The following is a 20639-nucleotide window of genomic DNA, read 5'->3' on the forward strand; positions in this document are numbered from 1 at the left end:
TCCCAGGTGAGACCAGGGGGAGGGACAGGTCCGGTACGACAGCGGGCCAGAGGTGGTGCCAGATGAGCTCCGTACCGGGAGGGGGAGGGCAGGGAGGGCCAGGTGGGTAGTCGGAGTCCGTGAGGGATCAGGGGGCAGTCGAGGCTAGGTGCATCCGGGGAGTCGGGGAGTCGGAGAGGGACCAGTCGAGGAGTCACGGATGAGCTAGGCAGAGTTCAGGAAGGTGAGGCTTAGGGAAGAGTTTGAAAAGTGGTCAGGGAGGGGTCAAGTGTCAGGGAGGAGTTAATTGTCCGATAGGAATGATGGAAAAGGATAATAGTCCAGTTCAAGAAGGGTCAACGAGGGACTAGCCGAGGAATTCATGCAGTCTCTTTGAGTCAGGCAGGCCAGGCTCAGGGAATAAGGTAAATGTCAAATTGAAGTCATAGTTACCGGTGAACATTTACAGGTCATGAGGTGAAATGGTAATACCGACTGTTGTGATAGAGATAGCGGACTTTTGCTCCGGGCCATGGCGAAGGGATGAACACAGGGCCAGCGACACAAACAAGTGGCGGGGTCAGGCGTACAGCGAGAGCCAAACGAACGCTGCTCTTTGGTGCTAACTGGGGTCACTGAGTACGTGTTGTCGGGTTCAAAGGTAAAAATAAGTCTGCTCTGGGCCTGAGTTCAGGTGGTACAAAGTAATGATGCAAGGTGAAGTTGATGAGGCAAGGGGCTCAGGTTTAACGGGATTGAAAGATGAGAGGCCTGACATTTGATACAAGCGCCAGCTATAATAAGAGACCGGTGGATAGCTGACGCTGACAGTCATTTATTACAAATAAATTTCGAGAAGTTCAGGTAGCGTTCTCTGTAACTCGACACATTGCAACAGAGTTGAAACCTAATTGCGAAAGAGAAGGGTAAATTGTTAAATAAATCCCCATTTGCACCACTGTGGAGCCCCGTTGTCGCCGCGTCTGACTGATTGTGCGTTCCAGGCATCATCACGTCGCGCGGCCAGGAGCGGCTCAGCCAGTCGAGTACGCGGCTCAACACCACCTCGCCGGCGGCGGCCGCCAAGGCCTCGGTCGACTCGCTCAAGTGCCGCTCGGGCTCCAAGCAGTCGCTGATCGAGCTCGTCTCGAGCCGGTTCAGCGTGCGCGGCGGCAAGCGCTTCAGCCGCGACTCGTTCAGCAGCTCGTACATCAACCGGGCGCAGATCTCCGAGCTGGACATCCCGCGCAAGACGCGCGAGGCGCGCCGGCGCGAGATCCGCACCAAGCTGCTGGACGGCTACCGGCGCGACGAGGGCCGGCACGGCTGCCGCTGGACGTTCGTATTTGACCCGGCCGGCCGGCTCTGCTACTACTGGAGCATGGTCGTGTCGCTGGCCTTCCTCTATAACTTCTGGGTGATCATCTACCGATGTGCTTTCCGCGAGATAGCGCCGGACACAGTGGTCGTGTGGTTCGTGCTCGACTACATGTCCGACCTCATCTACGCGCTGGACATTGCTTTTCATTTCCGCACCGGCTACCTGGAGGACGGTGTGCTACAGACAGACTCGGTGAAACTGCGAACGCACTACATGAACTCGACGACGTTTTATATCGACGCGCTCTGCCTTTTACCGTTGGACTTCTTGTATTTGTCGATAGGCTACAACTCGATACTGCGCTGTTTCCGTCTGGTGAAAATCTACCGGTTCTGGGCGTTCATGGACCGCACGGAGCGGCACACCAACTACCCGAACGTGTGGCGCACCGTGTCGCTCATCCACTACCTGCTGGTGTGCTTCCACTGGAACGCCTGTCTCTACCACATCATCTGCATCAACCGCGGCTTCAGCGACCAGTTCGCGCCGCCGCGCAACCACACCGTCGACGACGTGGTGCTGGAGCACCTGGTGGCGCTCTACTGGTGCACGCGCGCGCTCACCACCATCGGCGACCTGCCACAGCCGGTCAACAAGGGCGACTACCTGTTCATCGTCACACAGCTGCTGTTTGGCATGTTCCTCTTCGCGGCCGTGCTCGGGCACGTGGCCAACATTGTGGCCAACGTCAGTGCCGCGCGCAAGGAGTTCCAGGGTGAGTACCCGCCAGGGAGTTCCAGGGTGAGTACCCGCCGCGGGCACTGGCACGGCAGGGGAGGTCCTGGGTGAGCGCGGCAGGGGAGATCCGAGGGTGGATGTCATTGCCGGGAAACCTCACCCATGTAACATTTGTTAGCATGTTCGTATGTAATAGCCATGGCACCTCACTGCATTTCTCTCATTTTATGTAAGCCATTTCGACAGCACATTTACAATTTTGCACTCGTCCAAAGCGAGGCCACTGTCCATAAGGTTAATCTCAACAATGTTTCATCGGTTGAAAAGTTTCTTAATTCGAATGTGAATTATGAAAATCTCCTTTTAAAAATAGTGAAACCCATGCAGACTTAGGCATTAAATGCAAAATGGCGAAACTTCAGCTCACACGCTTTAAAGTTCACAGCGTCTAGGCATTAACATTCAGACTTGCATCAGTTTTTCTTTCTTAGCGACAATGCAGCCATAAGCCTGGCATATTTTTTTCTGTACCTACACAGGTATGAGTTTTATAAAGCGTTGATGATGATTCATACAAACCAAAGGTATGTAACGCGACTGATCAATAAATTAGTCATAAGGTCATGATAGGTAGGTACATACCTACATCCAAGCGAGCGATCAATTAGTAATCGTTGAGAGCAGTAAAGCTGATGTCGGAAGTTGTCCATCACACTTGCTGCTGTTTTTCATTTCTCTGAGGCGTCACGCGTTTACGAAAAATGTCCATATGTATTTGCCATTTCATCTACCCATGGACTTGTATGGCAGTATTAGGACGTAGTAATAGGCATGGGTGCAGCTTTTCCAGGAAGTTGGTGAGGCAAAAAGTCGTCAAACCTATATAGTGTCCGATTGTCAAGTTGAATAAAATGCCTATCAATTTCTATCGTAACAGATACAATATTTTGTATTACACAGACGTTCCAAAGCTCATCACTGCGAAAAAGGTTTATTTGCAAAGCAACAAAGTCCTACCTACAAAATAGCTTAGGTTGGTGGGGAAAAACGCTAATTGGTGGGACAAAATGGCAAGTTGGTGGAGGCAGCTGCCCCACCCGAGCTCCGCCCCTGGTAATAAGTACGCATTTATTACCTTTTTGTAGTCGTTCGTTTTCCTGATCCTTGTCATGCCTGCATCATTATTAACCACACTGTTTCTTCATATTTCTACCCTATCTATAACAGCATGGCTTCTCCAACAGTCTATTTATACCGCGAAATTTATCTTTTAGCCTTTGACGTAAGACCAAAGCCAGTTCGGCAGAGCGCTGTATCATGGGCCAGATCAGACGACACCATAATTTTTCCCAAGAAAACATCCAATAACCTTACCCTTGAACACATTCGATCACCGTATAAAGCATCAAAATTAGCCGCCATTCTAAAAATAATTACATGCTTGCGCTCTGATGCTGACGAAATTGATGTGTCATCTGTTACTCTTCGACATTAATGTTATAAGCAGCAATTACAGTAGCGACTACGTACCTATTATGCAACTGCTAAACTGTGTTATTTGCCTGAGTCCTTTTAACAGCAAATACTTCTTTGTAAATGATTGTCATGCAAACTAGCGAGTGCGACGCTCCATTGTTTCGGATAATATAATTTGTCCAACTGCGGGGCGGACCGGACAGACGGGCGGACCGGAAATAGGTCATAACGAACGCGGTCCGCAGGGACACATTGGCGTCAAACACACTCCGATCCCTTCCCGCTTCATTCCGTGAACCAAAAACAAGGGATGAATGGAGATACCGAGCCAGTGTCGCAGGTGTCATGACTTAAAGCTTCAACCCGCAGAATGTTTCATCGACGACTGATATGCTGAATATGCCATGGTCCGATGTGTGTTACACTATTGAATATTCTATTGTTTTCAATCATTTAAGCAAGATGTCAATCAATGTTCGCCGGTCTTTCCAACATAAACCAGAGAAGTACCAACGAAAACCTGCCTATCAAGAATACTTTTAGCACAACTCAAATATTTGGAAGAGCGATCGCTTGACTTCGTAGCGGTTTGATGAAATGATGGACATTTAATCGATATCCCCCAGCGCTGCATCTCTGCACCTTGACTGCGTCGCTTCATAAATCTATTAAGAAAAAACGTTCAAAACGCGGTTTTATATACGTTTTATCATGTTTCTTTGACCCCTTACTTATTTGTTAATCGTCTTTAATTTAGCTTCGAAAGACGAAAATGATAAATCGGTATGCCTACTTGTCACTGGAGATGTTTTCGCAGTTGTGAGTGAAACCGTGGAAATCTGATATATAAGATCTCTATGAGTGAAACACACTCTCAGCTATGTCAGGAATGTGAACACTTAACATGTTATGTGAGGATGTGAACACATTTGAGCTTATGACACGTTTTTACTGTTATTTACAGCCAAGCTGGACGCTGTGAAAACGTACATGCGAATGCGGCGAGTGCCCGGTCACCTGCAGAATAAGGTCATCAAGTGGTTCGACTACCTGTGGCTGACGCAGAAGAGCTCAGACGAGGAAAAGTCCGTCAGCTGCTTACCAGGTGAGGTGATTCCCTCTGACGCAGTTCCCTCTTTGTCACTTTGTAATTACATATAAAATGTCGATTGTCGGTCATAATAGGTTCATATATGTGTCTATCACACTCTAGCGGATTCTTATATCTTTCAATACTACCTTCACATCTTCGCATCGAAACCAAACATAAAACGAAACAGGCCGAGCGAATCTCGAAGAGAGCCCACTGGCGGCAGCTGGATGGCGGCCGAATTCAATCAGAGACTGCGCGAAGGTCGGGCGGGTGGAATTCCGACCGACACGCCGGATAGCCGCCGGCGGGCCGGCTGGATCCATTTCGCGGCCACTGCCGGCCGGCGGACGGCCCCACCGCGCCGGGCCAGTTGGCTCTCCCCACACGTTCGAAAACCGGGCCCGATCCGGCTATGACGCGGGCGGTGAGCGGCCGGTCCCGCCTGCTCAGCAGAGGCCCGCCGATTGGAAATGGACGGAGCGCAGGACAGACGGGCCGCGCTCTGGTAAAGGACCCACGCTGCGCCGGGACCCGCGGGATTGCTACACTCGTGCCATGGGGAGAAGCTGCCGGTGGACTGGTGCGGCTCTTTTCAGTCCGATTAACAACAGAAAAATAAATGTTTTCTGTATAGCTTTTTTTCGTGCGTCACTGCTACTTCTTGTGTTAACCCTCGCCGGCCGAGGGGGGGGGGGGCGGGTGCCGCCCCCCCCCATAGGGTTTTTTCGCGATAGCTCCGAACACGCTGGCGATAGAGAGCTGAAACTTTGCATACCTGACCTTTGATCCAAGCCGGATCTTTTGACACCAACCGCATTTTTGGGTCAGGTCAGGTCACTGACCTATGACGTCATAAGTGAACCTCTGCACGGTCTTCAGATGTCGCAACTTCGCAACGCCCTCACTGCCAGAGGAGATGTCACAGGGAATTGAAACTGGCAGGATCTAGTATCCATTATGAGTCCCACAACTTGTATATCTCGGATTTTTCCTAAAGGTCATATGAGGTCAGGTCATTTTCGTGACCTCACCATTATAAGTCAATGGGGAAAAATTCAAACTGCTATTCTGGCGCCGGGAACGATCGCCAACTATCTCAAGCACACAGAATCGTGATTTGATGCACTCCTTGCAAGGTAAGATGCGTCACTTTTGCAATGTTGACCTTGCGTGACGTCATTTATGACGTCATCAAGGTCATATTAGTTTTTCGTCAATAACTCTTGATCAAATTGAGCTAGCGAGTCGGGAAAGCCACCAATGGACTCAGGAAGACCTGCCGAATCGAATGATATGCGACATGACCTCTTTCGACCAGCTTCGTGACCTGGGGGTGCTGACCTGACCTTGACCTGAGGTCAACACCCCAAGTTGACCTGACCCGGACAAATAGTATATCATTCGACGCGCCTGAGCGAGACGAACACGATGCTGCCAAAATCGGCGCTCTGCGGCCGTTTTTTGCGAAGTTATTCACCAAAAACGGAACCGTACCTTGGGGCACTTGACCTGACCTCAGAGGTCACCGGTTGACCTAGGACCTTAAAATCGGGTACCAATCTCTGCGTCTCGTAACGGCGCACACGCTCGTTTTTTCCGCGACGCGCTAGCTCCACCAGGGGCGAAACGGCGAGGGGGGGTCGTACCCGCCCCCCCCCCCTCGGCCGGCGCGTATGTAGAAAACCAATAGGTCCGGCGAGGGTTAACCCGGCGGCCGCTGGGCCTCCGCGCCACCCGCCGGCCGCTGGGGGGGGCATATAGTTGCCCCCCTTTACTTCTGCAACGATATCGTCGTAACGCGAAGAGATAGAAAAGCGAAACTTTGCACACATCTTTCTGAATACCTAGCCGAGGTTGTGTCCAAATTTGGTGTCGATCCCATTTGAAATGACGTCACAGTGACGTCATAAGTGAAATTATAGATTTGCGACTCTCATATTCTTCACGATACATCAGATATATGGGACCGAATATAAAGGGTCGATTATTGGTCAGAAACTAGATGGAAGTGTAGTTAGCTGTTTTAGGATGACAGCAGGTGCTGTCTAGTTCATTTACAGTTGAGTTTCATGCTCAGCACCATCAGAAACGGTCCATATCGGAAAACGACAAAACTTTATGACGTCACTGTGACGTCATCTTAGGTGCTTTAGCCACCAAACTTTCCTCAAACATTGCCGAGGTATTCATTTGAAGCTATGCTAAGTTTCACGTTCGTAGCTCATCAGGTTTCGGAGATATTTTACAAAACGTAAAGGGGGGCAACTTTATGCCCCCCCCCCCAGCGGCTCGTGGGTTAAGTGATGTGCATTGTATTGTTTAAAACGATTTGCAGGGATTACCTATAAAGTTGAGTTAAATAGCATGCTGGTTCTAATGTGCCTGATGCAACCTTTGCAGATAAGCTGAAGGCGGAAATAGCTATTCACGTGCATTTAGACACGTTGAAGAGGGTGGAGATCTTCCAGAACACAGAGGCCGGCTTTTTGTGCGAGCTGGTGTTACGTCTGCGGCCAGTGCTCTTCTCGCCAGGGGACTACATCTGCAGAAAAGGTAAGGTCTACAGTCTACACTACACATTTGACCTAGAGGCTACATTTGCAGGAAGGGTAGGCCTCACATCTGACCAAGGGACTGCATTTGCAACAAAGGCAGGTCGAACTCGACACATCTGATCCTGGGGACTGCATTTGCAGGAAAGGGAGGTCTGCACATCCGATCAGAGCTTACATTTGCAGGAAACGCCTATGCTGCCATGCTTTGTCTGGACTCTCCATTCTTCCTCGTCAGTGCTGAAGTCTCAAATCTCCATCGGCTGTGCTGCTAGGCCCTTATCTCCCCCCCCATGCCAGCTACACCGGGAAGTACGGGGACCTCACGGTGTTTGCCAACTGATAAAAGGCCAGCACGGTGTACCGTGATCGATAAAAGCCAACAGGAAGGTGCCCGTGTGGTTGTCAGCAGCTTTGATGTGTGCTTTGATTGCCTGTGAAAGGTGCCTTTGAAACATTTCAATTAACTAGGAAAATGTGTAATTTCAATCGTTTACAATCACAATCATGATCATGAATATAACAAGGATAAATATAACAACGATAACAAACAACAAGCACAACACTTGAGCCCCTTACAGTGAGTATTTTACACGTCTTTTATGTAACATTATTCACTAGGGAATCTTGATAAAAGCACCAGCATTTTCATTTTAGGCCCCCGTTGCCCGCGCCACTATCACCAAGCGTTCGCCTCAGTTGGCTGTCAGCGGCCGAAACCACTCGCGTCGGCTCGTTTGTAGGGTAGGACGGCCCCTAAAAAGCGCACCGACGGAGTGATAACGACGAGGTATATGGTCGGGATTAAGGATATGCAGGTTTGACGAATCTCGAAGTCGCATCTATTAAATAGGTGAGGGTGGGTGGGAAACTTCTCGCCCACTCTCTGCTCCACTCGCCGTCCGTCGCAGTCGACGACTGCCGTTCGCGCCTCTCGGCTCTCCTGCCAGCGGCGCGCCCGTTCCTACACTCCCCTTCGCACCACCCCTAGTCAGGGTCTGCCCCGCGTCTGTCGGCGGGGTGATTTATCTATCTCCGACCCCCGTCTCCCTTCGCTCCGGTCACGTTCAGTGGCGCCCGGGCAGGGTCCTAACCTTCCATAGCCGCGTCGCCGCTATGAGTTGATTAGGCCCCCGTTGCCCGCGCCACTATCACCAAGCGTTCGCCTCAGTTGGCTGTCAGCGGCCGAAACCACTCGCGTCGGCTCGTTTGTAGGGTAGGACGGCCCCTAAAAAGCGCCAAATACACCCAATGGAATGAAAAAGTCTTAGGCTAAGCGTCCGCTGCCCACACCTTTCTCGATCTCTGCTGAGCAGTTAATGGTTTGACCACGAATCCGGGCACATGCCGCATGCGGAAGGTTCCCAGTGTGTTCCGCTGGCGATGCCCGGTCTGTTATTGCGGCATGGCTCTTGGTGGTGAGTTTGGGTCGAACCAGTTAGTGTGAAACCGGGGCGGCGAGGGACTCCCTCCACCCCAAGGTCGGCTCCCGTCCTGAGTCAGCTGTGACTGGACCCCATACTCCCCGCACAGTGACGCCAGTGACTCACTGTCGACCGGCGTGGGGGCGCCGCGACCCACTAATGGAACGTGACCGTGTTCGGGGTGTTCGTTAGTCGTCTGCCTCTCGTGGCCGCCGGGGGACCAGCGGGGGAGCCGGGTCGTGCGGCGTCGGCTGGTATCAGGTTGCGGCGGGCGGCCCGTCCCGCCGCTGTCGCCCGGTTTGAGGACCGTGGCGGCCCCACTGTGAGCCTCTGTGGCCCCGCGGACAGTACCGGCAGGCGGGCCCGCGGCTGCCCCGGCGTTGACTGTCTCATCAGCCGGTCCGGTGTCATGGCGGTGCCGGGGCTGTGACAGCGGCCGGCGGCCGGCTCTGGCTCCGCCGATGGCTGTCTTTTCTGACTGGCGGTCGGCGCGGTCGGCCTTGGGGGAGGGGGTGGGGGGGGGAGGGGCGACTGTGGTTCCCGGCGGCCCTGCCGTGTCGTTCGCTGATATTCCGGTGTGTGTGAAGCCATGCCTGGACACACTGCGGTGAGAGGGGGGGGGTCCGATCCGATGGTTTTGTCCTCGTGTCGGTCTTGGACCCCCGTGTTCACGGCCTCGGGGTTGTGATGTTTAGCCCGGCACGCTTCCCGGCGCCTAAACCGACGTCATCGGTGCTGGCTAAAATGGAATGCCGCGAATCTGGGATCAGTGGCCTGGTTTCGTCTTTGATATCGTGCTGCAGATTATCTAGTCGTCTGCAGCGGTCCCGTAGACCTATGTTGCGCGCAACTTAGCCGCGGCGTCGGCGGCGGACCCGGTTTACGTGCTCATACGACCGCACATACATAAATGGGGTTTGTATGGCCATGTGGCCGTGAATGACTGGTAGAAAAGGTTGTGCATAGATTCCGGTGCTGTGATGGCACCGCACGCAAAGCACAGTGCCTCACGGAAAGTAGGAACGGTGCATTGTTAGGGTACTTTAAACGCACCTACCCCTACCTAAGAATCACGTGCTGTTCATGAGGCCTGTGAGCACGGGCGCCGATGACTTTTCTGCCGCTCCGTTCTGGCCTGCGGGATGACAACTTTGCATTGCCAGCGCATATGGGGACTCACATTTGGCAGCTGCTCGCACGGGTTACCGTGGGTGGGCAGGGTTCGCGAAAGTGTCGGCTGCCAGCTTGCCGCAGATTGCAGTGTCGCGACGCTTACTCGGAGTCTCGAGAGTGGGGAGCCGGCAGGCAGCGGCGTAGTCGGTGTAGTTGTGTCCGGGCATGATCTTGCATGCATTTTGTCTGTGCTTGCTCGATTCCTGCACTCAGAATACACTTTGAGAGCAGTTTGAATATAAAGACTCAATTGAGCGCTGAAAACCAGCCTCAAATGTGTCTGATTTTTAAAACGGTTTCAGTAAGGCTTCCTAAGGGCTCATGTACCCGAATACTGGATTCAAGCGATACCGAAACTGGGGTTCGGACTGGAAACTGGTTTCATAGTAAGACTAATTTTTAAAAGCTTGACACCGAAAATAGGTACCGACTGAGCTCTGTTTCTGCGATCAATGGCGTTGTTCAGAAAATATTCTCAAAATGTGTGATCTGTTTTGAATCGGGGACATTAGCCCGAAACTGATCTCTGAGACCGAAAAAGGAGAAACTGTTTTCTCAGTGTGTGCGGATTGTTCGTTCGGTCTCGTCTGCCACCGTTGAGCCCAGTATTTCAGACATTGGACGAAAGAAGTTCATAGTCTGTCGATAGCTAGATGCCTGTCGAGTTGCAGAGCAGCCGATGCATGACGCAGACCGGGTGTGTATGTGTGTGTGTGTGGGGGGGGGTGCGTGTGTGTGTGTGTGTGTGTGTGTGTGTGTGTGTGCGTATGTGTTAAGCGCAAAGTGGCCGAGGCGTCGGCAGCGGACCAGGTGTGTAGTGTAGACAGAGTGGCCGAGGCGTCGGCAGCGGACCAGGTGTGTAGTGTAGACAGAGTAGCCGAGGCGTCGGCAGCGGACCAGGTGTGTAGTGTAGACAGAGTGGTCGAGGCGTCGGCGCCGGACCGGATGTATGCGTATGCCGATTTGCAGAAATACGGAGGCGGCCACTTAGAAAATACTTTGAGACCTTTTCACAAAGAGACTCCTTGAGTGCTAAACCGAGCCTCCAAGGTGACTGGCTGAGATGTGTTTCTGCGGCAGCGTATGTCCATCAGGTTGCGTTCGGAAGCGCTTCTCGAAATGCGTGGTCTGTTTTGACAAGGGGCCTTATCCCATCTAACCAACCCCGCCACGTTGCCTCGTCAACAAGTGCTGCTTTATCTCGCTATTGAAGCGGCTCCCAGGCAGGTTCGTGTCAGGTTTCGTGGCAAGATGTTATATGCGATGACAATAGCGTGTCTGAACTACGCCTGCCAGACTCCGATCGAATCGCCGGCGTGACTAAATGGTCTGCGTTCCGTGTTGTACGGTACGGCGGTGAACACCTCCACGAGTGACCAGGTCGCCGGCGATCGACTCAGGCTCTGATGTCACTAAAATGCGCTTTAGTAAGCTAAGTGCCTACCGTGTTGCAGAGGGCCGAGGTGACGGCGGCGCACCTGGCGCCTGTAAGTTGCAGAGTAGCCGAGGCGTCGGCGGCAGGCCTGATGCGTGTGCATGGGTTGCAGATTAGCCGAGGCGCCGGTGGCGGACCCGATGTGTGCAGGGGTTACAGTGCAGCCCAGGCGTCGGCGGCGGGCCCGATGTATGTGCATGAGTTGCAGAGTAGCTGAGGCGTCGGCGGCGGTCCTGAAGTAGGTACTTACGTGCAAGGGGTGTAGCGTAGCCGAGGCGTCAGTGGCGGACCTGATGCGTGTGCGCGTGAGTTGCAGAGTAGCCGAAGCGTCGGCGGCGGACCTGATGTATGTGCCGTTGCAGAGTAACCGAGGCGTCGGCGGCGGACCTGATGCATGTGTGTGAGTTGCAGAGTAGCCGAGGCGTCGGCGGCGGACCTCATGTACGTGCGAACATGGGTGGAGAATTGTTTTCAAAGTTGGTATGGCGCCAGTTGCTCGAAACAATACTATCGTGTTTTATTCTTATCAAACTGAAATCCTTAAATTTCGTAGCTGTTACCCTGAAAAGTTGGTATGGCATTGCCATACCATCTTTTAAGTTGGTGTGGCGCGTGCCATGCCTGCCATACCATATTCTCGACCCATGCCGGTGCAGATTTTACGGGGTGGCTGAGGCTATACGACGGCGGGCCTGATGTGTGTGCATGAGTAGCAGAGGGGCCGAGGCGTCGGCGGCGGACCTGATGCATGTGCATGAGTTGCAGAGTAGCCGAGGCGTCGGCGGCGGACCTGATGTATGTGCGTGATTTGCGGAGTGGCCGGGGCGTTGTCGGCGAACCTGATGTGTGTGCGTGGGTTGCAGAGTAGCCGAGGCGTCGGTGGCGGACCTGTTGTATGTGCAGTGCAGTGTATTGATGTCAACTACGGAAAAACGGAATACCGATACCAAACCAAGTACCAGCCTATGGTTCATTATACCATCAAAATACCGAACACATTAGGAATCAAATACCAAGTACCGAGTTGGTATCAGTATGGTATCGGTATACCGAAAAGTTGTATCCGAGGACATCTCTACTGCAGAGTAGCCGAGGCGTCGGCGGCGGACCTGATGCGTGTGCGTGCCGAGGCGTCGGCGGCGGACCTGATGTATGTGCGGTGCAGAGTAGGACGTCGACTACGGAAAATCGGAATACCGATACCAAACCAAGTACCAACCTAGGGTGCATTATACCAACAAAATACCGAACACATTAGGAATCAAATACCAAGTACCGAGTTGGTATCAGTATGGTATCGGTATACCGAAAGTTGTATCCGAGGACATCTCTACAGCAGAGTAGCCGAGGCGTCGGCGGCGGACCTGATGCGTGTGGGTGCCGAGGCGTCGGCGGCGGACCTGATGTATGTGCGGTGCAGAGTAGGACGTCGACTACGGAAAATCGGAATACCGATACCAAACCAAGTACCAACCTAGGGTGCATTATACCAACAAAATACCGAACACATTAGGAATCAATTAGCAAGTACCGAGTTGGTATCAGTATGGTATCGGTATACCGAAAAGTTATATCCGAGGACATCTCTACTGCAGAGTAGCCGAGGCGTCGGCGGCGGACCTGATGCCTGTGCGTGCCGAGGCGTCGGCGGCGGACCTGATGTATGTGCAGTGCCGAGTAGGACGTCGACTACGGAAAATCGGAATACCGATACCAAACCAAGTACCAACCTAGGGTGCATTATACCAACAAAATACCGACCACATTAGGAATCAAATACCAAGTACCGAGTTGGTATCAGTATGGTATCGGTATACCGAAAGTTGTATCCGAGGACATCTCTACAGCAGCGTAGCCGAGGCGTCGGCGGCGGACCTGATGCGTGAGGGTGCCGAGGCGTCGGCGGCGGACCTGATGCGTGTGGGTGCCGAGGCGTCGGCGGCGGACCTGATGTATGTGCGGCGCAGAGTAGGACGTCGACTACGGAAAGTCGGAATACCGATACCAAACCAAGTACCAACCTAGGGTGCATTATACCAACAAAATACCGAACACATTAGGAATCAATTAGCAAGTACCGAGTTGGTATCAGTATGGTATCGGTATACCGAAAAGTTATATCCGAGGACATCTCTACTGCAGAGTAGCCGAGGCGTCGGCGGCGGACCTGATGCATGTGCGTGCCGAGGCGTCGGCGGCGGACCTGATGTATGTGCGTGCCGAGGCGTCGGCGGCGGACCTGATGCATGTGCATGAGTATGTATGTGCGTGAGTTGCAGAGTAGCCGAGGCGTCGGCAGCGGGCCTGATGTATTTGCAGTGCGGAGTTGCCGGGGCGTCGGACGCATTGCAGTTGCAGAGTAGCCGAGGGGTCGGCGGCGGACCTGATGTGTGTGCATGAGTTGTAGGGTGGCCGGAACCAGGTGTTTTGTGTGTATCGCGTCGCAGGTTGGGGTGCCGCGTTGCACGACCCTTCAAAGCGTGCCTACCAGGCTCCCCGGTTTCCTTTACGATTGCGTGTGCGCTTAATATGCCTCTGAATAGATGCGCGTCAGTCGCCGGGGAAACCATCCTCATGGTGGCGCCGCGTCAGTCGCCGGGCGACCATCCTCGTGGTGTCGCCGCCAAGGAACCGCACTCCGCTGTACGTACCCCCGAGCCGTGCTCGATACGCCTCACCTGCCGTGCCGGCGTTAGTATGCCTGACCATAGAATCCTTGTAGCCGTTGGTACTCCCCACAGCTTCCCTGGCTCCCTTCTCGCTCGCTCTCCGCTCCACTCGCCGGCGGCCATGTCGGCGTTAAGGAGTGCGTGATCGGATAATCCTCGTAGCCGTTGGCACTCCGCACGGATTCCTTAGCTCACTTCTCGCCCACTCTCTGCTCCACTCGCCGTCCGTCGCAGTCGACGACTGCCGTTCGCGCCTCTCGGCTCTCCTGCCAGCGGCGCGCCCGTTCCTACACTCCCCTTCGCACCACCCCTAGTCAGGGTCTGCCCCGCGTCTGTCGGCGGGGTGATTTATCTATCTCCGACCCCCGTCTCCCTTCGCTCCGGTCACGTTCAGTGGCGCCCGGGCAGGGTCCTAACCTTCCATAGCCGCGTCGCCGCTATGAGTTGAGTATTGGGTCCACTCCTAGCGCCCAGCGAATTGTCTTCCTCAGCTGTGACCCACAATGAGGGAATCCCCAGCAGTCAGCACAGCACAGCCCAGCAGTGCCGCGCCCCTGTCACGGGCGCCACTGTGGCTCCACACGCGGCACCTGAGCCGCGAGTCAGTCGTACCGCGGTCCCTGTCACGGGTCACCCTGTGACCAGTGACTCCGACTGTAAGCTGGCACTGTCTGGGACTGTGGCTGAGTGGCGGTGCTGTCTGAGGCCCCGACTGCTCGCGGGAGCTGCCTGGTGCTCCCGGATGCTGTCTGTGGCTCCCGGGTGCTGTCTGGTGCTCTGACTCCTCCCGGGTGCTGTCTGTGGCTCCCGGGTGTTGTCTGTGGCTCCCGGGTGCTGTCTGGTGCTGTGTGGTGCTCCGACTCCTCCCAGCTGCTGCCTGGTCCTCTGACTCCTCTCGGGTGCTGTCTGGTGCTCTGACTCCTCTCCGGTGCTCTCCGGTGCCGTATCAGATGCCGGAGCCGGCTGGCAGCTGCGCCCGCCGCTGGGATGTGGCTGGCGCCGGCTCCGATCGAACACCCTCTCCCCCGCCCTGCCCCCCGGCCGGAGCGGGCCGGTCCGGTTCCCACCCGGCCGGCCGGTCGCCGCCGTGGCCGTCATATATTTCGCACAGAGCCGTCCGATGGGTGATCCGTTACCGGCCGGGGCGCTGAGTGGCGCGCCAGACGCCAAGGCGCCCAAATGAATCCAGAGCCGCTCCGAACGGATTTTATTTGTAGCCGTAAATTCGGCCAAAATGGCGGCGCGAAGACTGACTCGGCCAATCGGGTGGAGTGGCTCTGTGCAGTTACGTATTCAAATTGACGCCCTGCGTCAGATTCGGAGCTCAGTGTGGAGCGCGGAACCGCCTCTAACCACGGGTGCTTTCGAACTTTGCAGGTGTTTATTGGTATCTTTGCCATTCCGACGGGGATGTAAATTAACGGGATGCAAATTGATGCGCCTTTGTAACGTTGTTCGGTATATGCGGCGTCGCGAATATCATCTAATCCAACTAACCAAGTTAGTCGTCCCTTTCTCTTAACGATCTATTGAGCTCATGGGGTATGACGTGCAAAATCATTATCAGCCTGCATGTTCAAGTTCATATACCTGATCACGTACGTTAGTAGTAATTCTTGGGCCTAATAAACTTTCTCTTATGCTCACTGTTGCGCAAAGATCACAGCTGATGAACTAATGGCCAGCCACACGCCGACGGGATTGTCTTACCTAACGAGCAGAAGGCCGCGCGTCTCGGCTGCCGTGTGAGCTGGGCTGGGCTGGCCGACTCAGCCGAGTCAGATTACACCGGAGACGACTGGAAACTCGCGGCCTCTCCGGAGACCGCTCAGTTCATGTTCCTGACGTCGTACCGTGGCGGCCGAGTGTAGCGGATTGTCATTCAGTGTCTGCTAGCAGTGTTAGGTCCTCGAACAGCCCACAGCTGGAAATGGTGAACAGGCTGAGAGTTGACACTACACACGGAACTGAATGAAGGTTGGATGGATCCTCAGCTGTGCGGGGTTTCAGCAAAAGTTTGATAGATCTATTGTGGCATCGCCTGTAAAACCAATGTTACCAGACTGATGATTAGCAAATAAAACAACAAGGTGTGACTGCATACGAGTAAGCTCAACTTATGAAAATCATTTAAAGTTCATTCCAGCACATGCCTTTGGGCCTTTGTTTTGTCCGTACTTTAAAGTAAAAACATAACCGGCATTTTTTTAGATATGTTCAAAGTAGAGTATTATTAGAGACTTTATTGCTGGGCAGCATAAATAGTGAGCATATCATACAGTTAGGCCTATGATGTGTTTGAAGAGTGTTAACGGCTGCTCAGCATGGAAGCAGCAGACAATTTACAGGCAAGTCAAGTGCCGATGTAGCTCCGATTCGAACAACTGTGCGCGAGACGCCTGACTCGGTATCCCATTAAAACAGCATTCATCCACATTTATCATAAAGGAATTAGCAAGCGACAACTACGCTGACTTCACGGTCACATCAGTCGACTCAACCATATGCGTGGTCTCGGTCTTCATTTGGACGCGTCTGCTCCGTCCTATTTCACTCCCAAATGCAATAATTGGTCCCCGGTGGCCGGTCTGTATTTGGCTCGCGCGCTGTGGAGCCGGCGGCACGGGCCCGGCTGCCAGTCGGTTCCCAGTGCAGTGGCGCGCGCTGCGTGGGTTTGCGCTCTGCCCCAGAGCCGGCTGGGAGCGCTCCGACCCGGCCCGGCCCGCGGTCCGCGCACCGAGAGAGAGAGCATCGATCGGCTCAGTGCAGCCGGCGACCGCCCTCCGCCGACCGCCCTCTGCCCGCCACGGACAACCGCCCTCTGCCCGCCCAGAGTCACAGACAGCGGCCCTCCGCCCGCCCAGAGTCACAGACAGCGGCCCTCCGCCCGCCCAGAGTCACAGACAGCCGCCCTCTGCCCGTACAGAGTCATAGACAGCCGCCCTCTGCCCGTACAGAGTCATAGGCAACGTCCAGAGTCACAGACAGCGGCCCTCTGCCCACCCAGAGTCACAGAAGCCACCCTCTGCCCGCCCAGAGTCACAGACAGCAACAAAGAGTCACAGCTGCCCTTTGCCCGTTCAGAGTCATAGGCAGCGTCCAGAGTCACAGACAGCCACCCTCTGCCCGCCCAGAGTCACAGACAGCAACAAAGAGTCACAGCTGCCCTTTGCCCGCTCAGAGTCATAGGCAGCGTCCAGAGTCACAGACAGCCATCCATTCACAGACAGTGGCCCTCTGCCCGCCCAGAGTCACAGGCAGCGGCCCTCTGCCCGCCCAGAGTCACATACAGTCACCCTCTACCCACCCAGAGTCATAGACAGCCGCCCAGAGTCACAGACAGTCGCTTCCTGACCACCGCAGAGTCAAGTACAGCCACTCAGAGTCACATAAAGCCGCCCTCTGTCTGTTCTGTCACACACGACCACCCCATGTACCCCAATTCGCCTAGATTATCTCACCCAAAGTCACTAAGGTTTTACCTCACAGCACTTGTGAGCTTTTTGATAACGTTCCACGCATTTTGATTGATTGCTTAGTCTAGCATCTAAACTTATACGACTGTCAGCACCTCAAAGAAAAGCTTGCAAACTTTTAATCGAAATGATAAGCTTTGTCGACTGTCACCGACATCGTTCGAGCACATTCAAAGATCCCAACAGCGAGCATATTAAAAGTTCCTGTTCAAGGAACAGGAACATTCCTTGAATCTTTTATCTAAACATTAATGGATTGTAGGGATTCTAGCGCTAAAAAGATGTAAAGTTATTGCAAATTGCAGCCTACTGCCGTAAGCATTTTTCTCTATCAAATCATTTTCTCACTACACCGATGAGAAAAAGTAACATACTGGAAGGAAATAAAAAACGCTACCATAAGCTTGGGGTGTCTGAGGCAGTGTGGCTATATGAGACAGCATGTAGTGGTTTAGTAAATCACTATAAATGAAAACCACTTGATATTTTTTTTGTCATTTTTGCTCAGGCAATTGACCGTTTGATTCCACACCAACCCGAGCAATAATGACAAAACAATATCCCTCGCACCGTTGGGGGGGGGGCATTTTGGCCCCCCCCCTGTGGTTTTTCCTGAATAGCAAGAAAACGGCGGCGCGCAGCGCCGCCAAATTTTCAGTGCCTTCCCGGGCATCAATTTGACACCTTCACACCAAATTTCAAGTCTTAGGTCACCTTAGGTCAGGAGTTATTGAGGTCAAACTGAGGTCATGTTCGAGCAAAAATGAGCAAAAAAAACATGCAATCTTGAAACGCTCACCAAATCTACAGTTATCAAGCAATTTCAAAGTTCTTTATATGGTCTAGTTGAAAAAAAAAACGGCGCTACAAAACTGCTATCTCGGATTTTCAAAATTTTGGGCTTTTGACCCCCAAAAATTAAAAAAAAATGATTTTTTAGAAAAACTAAAAAAAAAATCCAAATTTTTTTTTTTCGAATTTCGTAAAAACCGGAATAGATGTGATAGTCCCTGCGCTGTTCTATATACATACCAAATTTCAGATCGATATCTCGTTTTTTGGCCAAGTTATAGCGAAAAAACTGTTCAAAAATGATGACGTCAAATTTTTGAACTCAATTTTTAGCGATTCTAGACCCCGTACGGCAAAACAAAGACCACCATTGAACTCCCCGTGACGAGCTGCATCGATTCAATACCCATTTGATGCAAAAATATTAACTTTGAAATTTGACCTTATTTGATCTTATTTGACCTGACCTTGACCTGACCTTGACCTGACCTTGACCTGACCTTGACCTGACCTTGACCTGACCTTGACCTGACCTTGACCTGACCTTGACCTGACCTTGACCAAAACGTGACCTAAGCTGGCCCCAAAGGCTGCCTGACCCACATAATCGCATTTGTCATGTAAAATGGGCCATAAAACATGTATCACACGACACTTTCATATTGTGACCCCCCAGTGACCTGACCTCTGTGACCTGACCTGGTATCAGTGACCTCAAATAGCAAAATATGTGTTTGAAGAACATTTCCCCATAGATGATTTTCAATGAAATGCATTTTACTCGATTTTACAACGCATTTCTTGAAATGCCTGTAAACGGTGAAAATTGGACCTTTGACCTGACCTGTGACGTCATCGGTTTGACCTGGGTCAATAAAATTGGGTCACAAGGTAGTTCCCTGAGAGGGCTATCCAACACCGTTTGCCGCTTGTCACTAGGTTGCGTGGTTCTCGAGATCTTAGGGGGGGGGGGGCCAAAATACCACCCCCCCCCCCAACGGGGCGCGTTGCTCGGCAGAGCCCAACGGGGCGCGGGATATCAGACAGTTTTCATTTCATACCAATTTTGCTACACCACTACAAAACCGTCTCAAATAGCCCCACCTTACGGTACTGTTAAGCAAATCATTGAAGCGATAATGTGCATGCCTTCTCTTAATGCTCTGGTCCTCCGTTCCATCGCTTCCATCCTCAGGAAACAGAAATCCTTTTCCTCCACGCCGCAACCCCTGCTCCGGGCTGGACAGGCACCTTTGTCTCATGCGGGCTGCTCCCTTGGAGCGGCACCGCTGCTCCCGAGGGAGCGCACCCCGTAGCCGGGTGCAGAGAGTGCTTGGGGGGCTGGTCGGCCTGTCTTTTCGGACGGGCTCAGCCCCGGCGACTCTCTAGGGTGTCTGCCCAGACCAATGTCTCCCCCTCATTCCTATCATCCTTCCAGCCCTGAAATGGTCTCGTCAGACCGAAAGGGCCTAACCCAACAAAACAAACAAACAAACAAACATTAACCCGCGCCGTGCTGGTGGCCTGAACTTTCCGCCGAGTGCTGGGGGGGGGGGGGGCGTTTTCACGCCCCCCCCGTCTAACTCGGCTCCTGGGCCACGTAGCGACACGCGGTAAGCGGCAATCGAAAGAGCGTCAAAAATAAGGACGAAAACACTTCGGTCATTTTTTGGGTCAGGTCAAAGGTCAGGTCACCAGAGGTCACCAAAGGTAAAATGTTGACTATTTCAACATTTTGGAAACTGCCAACGGCTATCTCGGGAACCGATAGAGCTACAGCGCCGCGGAAAAGCGCATTCGATAGCCCTTTTACAGACCTTTCTGAGTAATGTCCTCAGATTTGACCTCAGGTCAACGGTTTAGCCTCCAGAGGGCAAAAACTCCAAAAATAGCCGTTTTTACGAAAAACGTTTTTTCGTCAATAACTTTTGACTCATAAGCGCCATGACATTACTTTTGCCAGCATCGTGTTTCTCTCGTCGAGACGCGTCGAATGAACTATTCGTTGACCTTGAAAGGTCATTTTTAAAATTTGACCTCAGGTCAAGGTCATGACCTGACCGAAAAGGGTCATGTTGCATATCAGTCGATCCGTATCGTCGAGCTGAACACATCTGACGTGTTTTCACCGCTCTAGCACGTCTCTATCAAAAGTTATAGCCAAAAAACTGCTGGCGACCGTTCATGACCTGAGATGACCTCAGGGGCACACAGAGGGGTCACAGGTGCATTTTTCCTATTCAGTGTGTCATGTTTACCTATGAACCGATGTTTGAGAGCGTTTTGAACGATATTCGTCCAAAAGAGGCGCATTTCAATTTTCTCCCATTGACTTATAATGGAGAGGTCGCAAAATTGACCTGACCTTAGGTCACAGATATCAAAAATCCGAGATATACATTTTATACATACTGTTACTCATATCAATCGCTGAAAGTTTCAAAGTGATCGTTCAGTCGGTGTAGCTATAGCGAGCCTTTGAACTTTTTCTGAGGTAAGGTCACTTGACGT

The 20639-nt window shown here is 52.7% G+C and overlaps 1 protein-coding gene across 1 annotated transcript in view; it reads left to right on the forward strand.

The window, feature by feature from the left end:
- LOC122375305 (cyclic nucleotide-gated cation channel alpha-3-like) overlaps positions 1-20639 on the forward strand; it is a 79677-nt gene that overhangs the window by 27903 nt on the left and 31135 nt on the right. Inside the window, exons 3-5 of the mRNA XM_043354618.1 lie at positions 984-2075; positions 4479-4619; positions 7008-7160. Of these exons, the coding sequence (XP_043210553.1) occupies positions 984-2075; positions 4479-4619; positions 7008-7160 (1386 nt within the window). The remainder of the gene's footprint in view (positions 1-983; positions 2076-4478; positions 4620-7007; positions 7161-20639) is intronic.

This window comes from Amphibalanus amphitrite, unplaced genomic scaffold, assembly GCF_019059575.1.
Source record: "Amphibalanus amphitrite isolate SeventyFive unplaced genomic scaffold, NRLGWU_Aamphi_draft 000040F_arrow, whole genome shotgun sequence".
NCBI classification, from domain to species: Eukaryota; Metazoa; Arthropoda; class Thecostraca; order Balanomorpha; family Balanidae; genus Amphibalanus; species Amphibalanus amphitrite.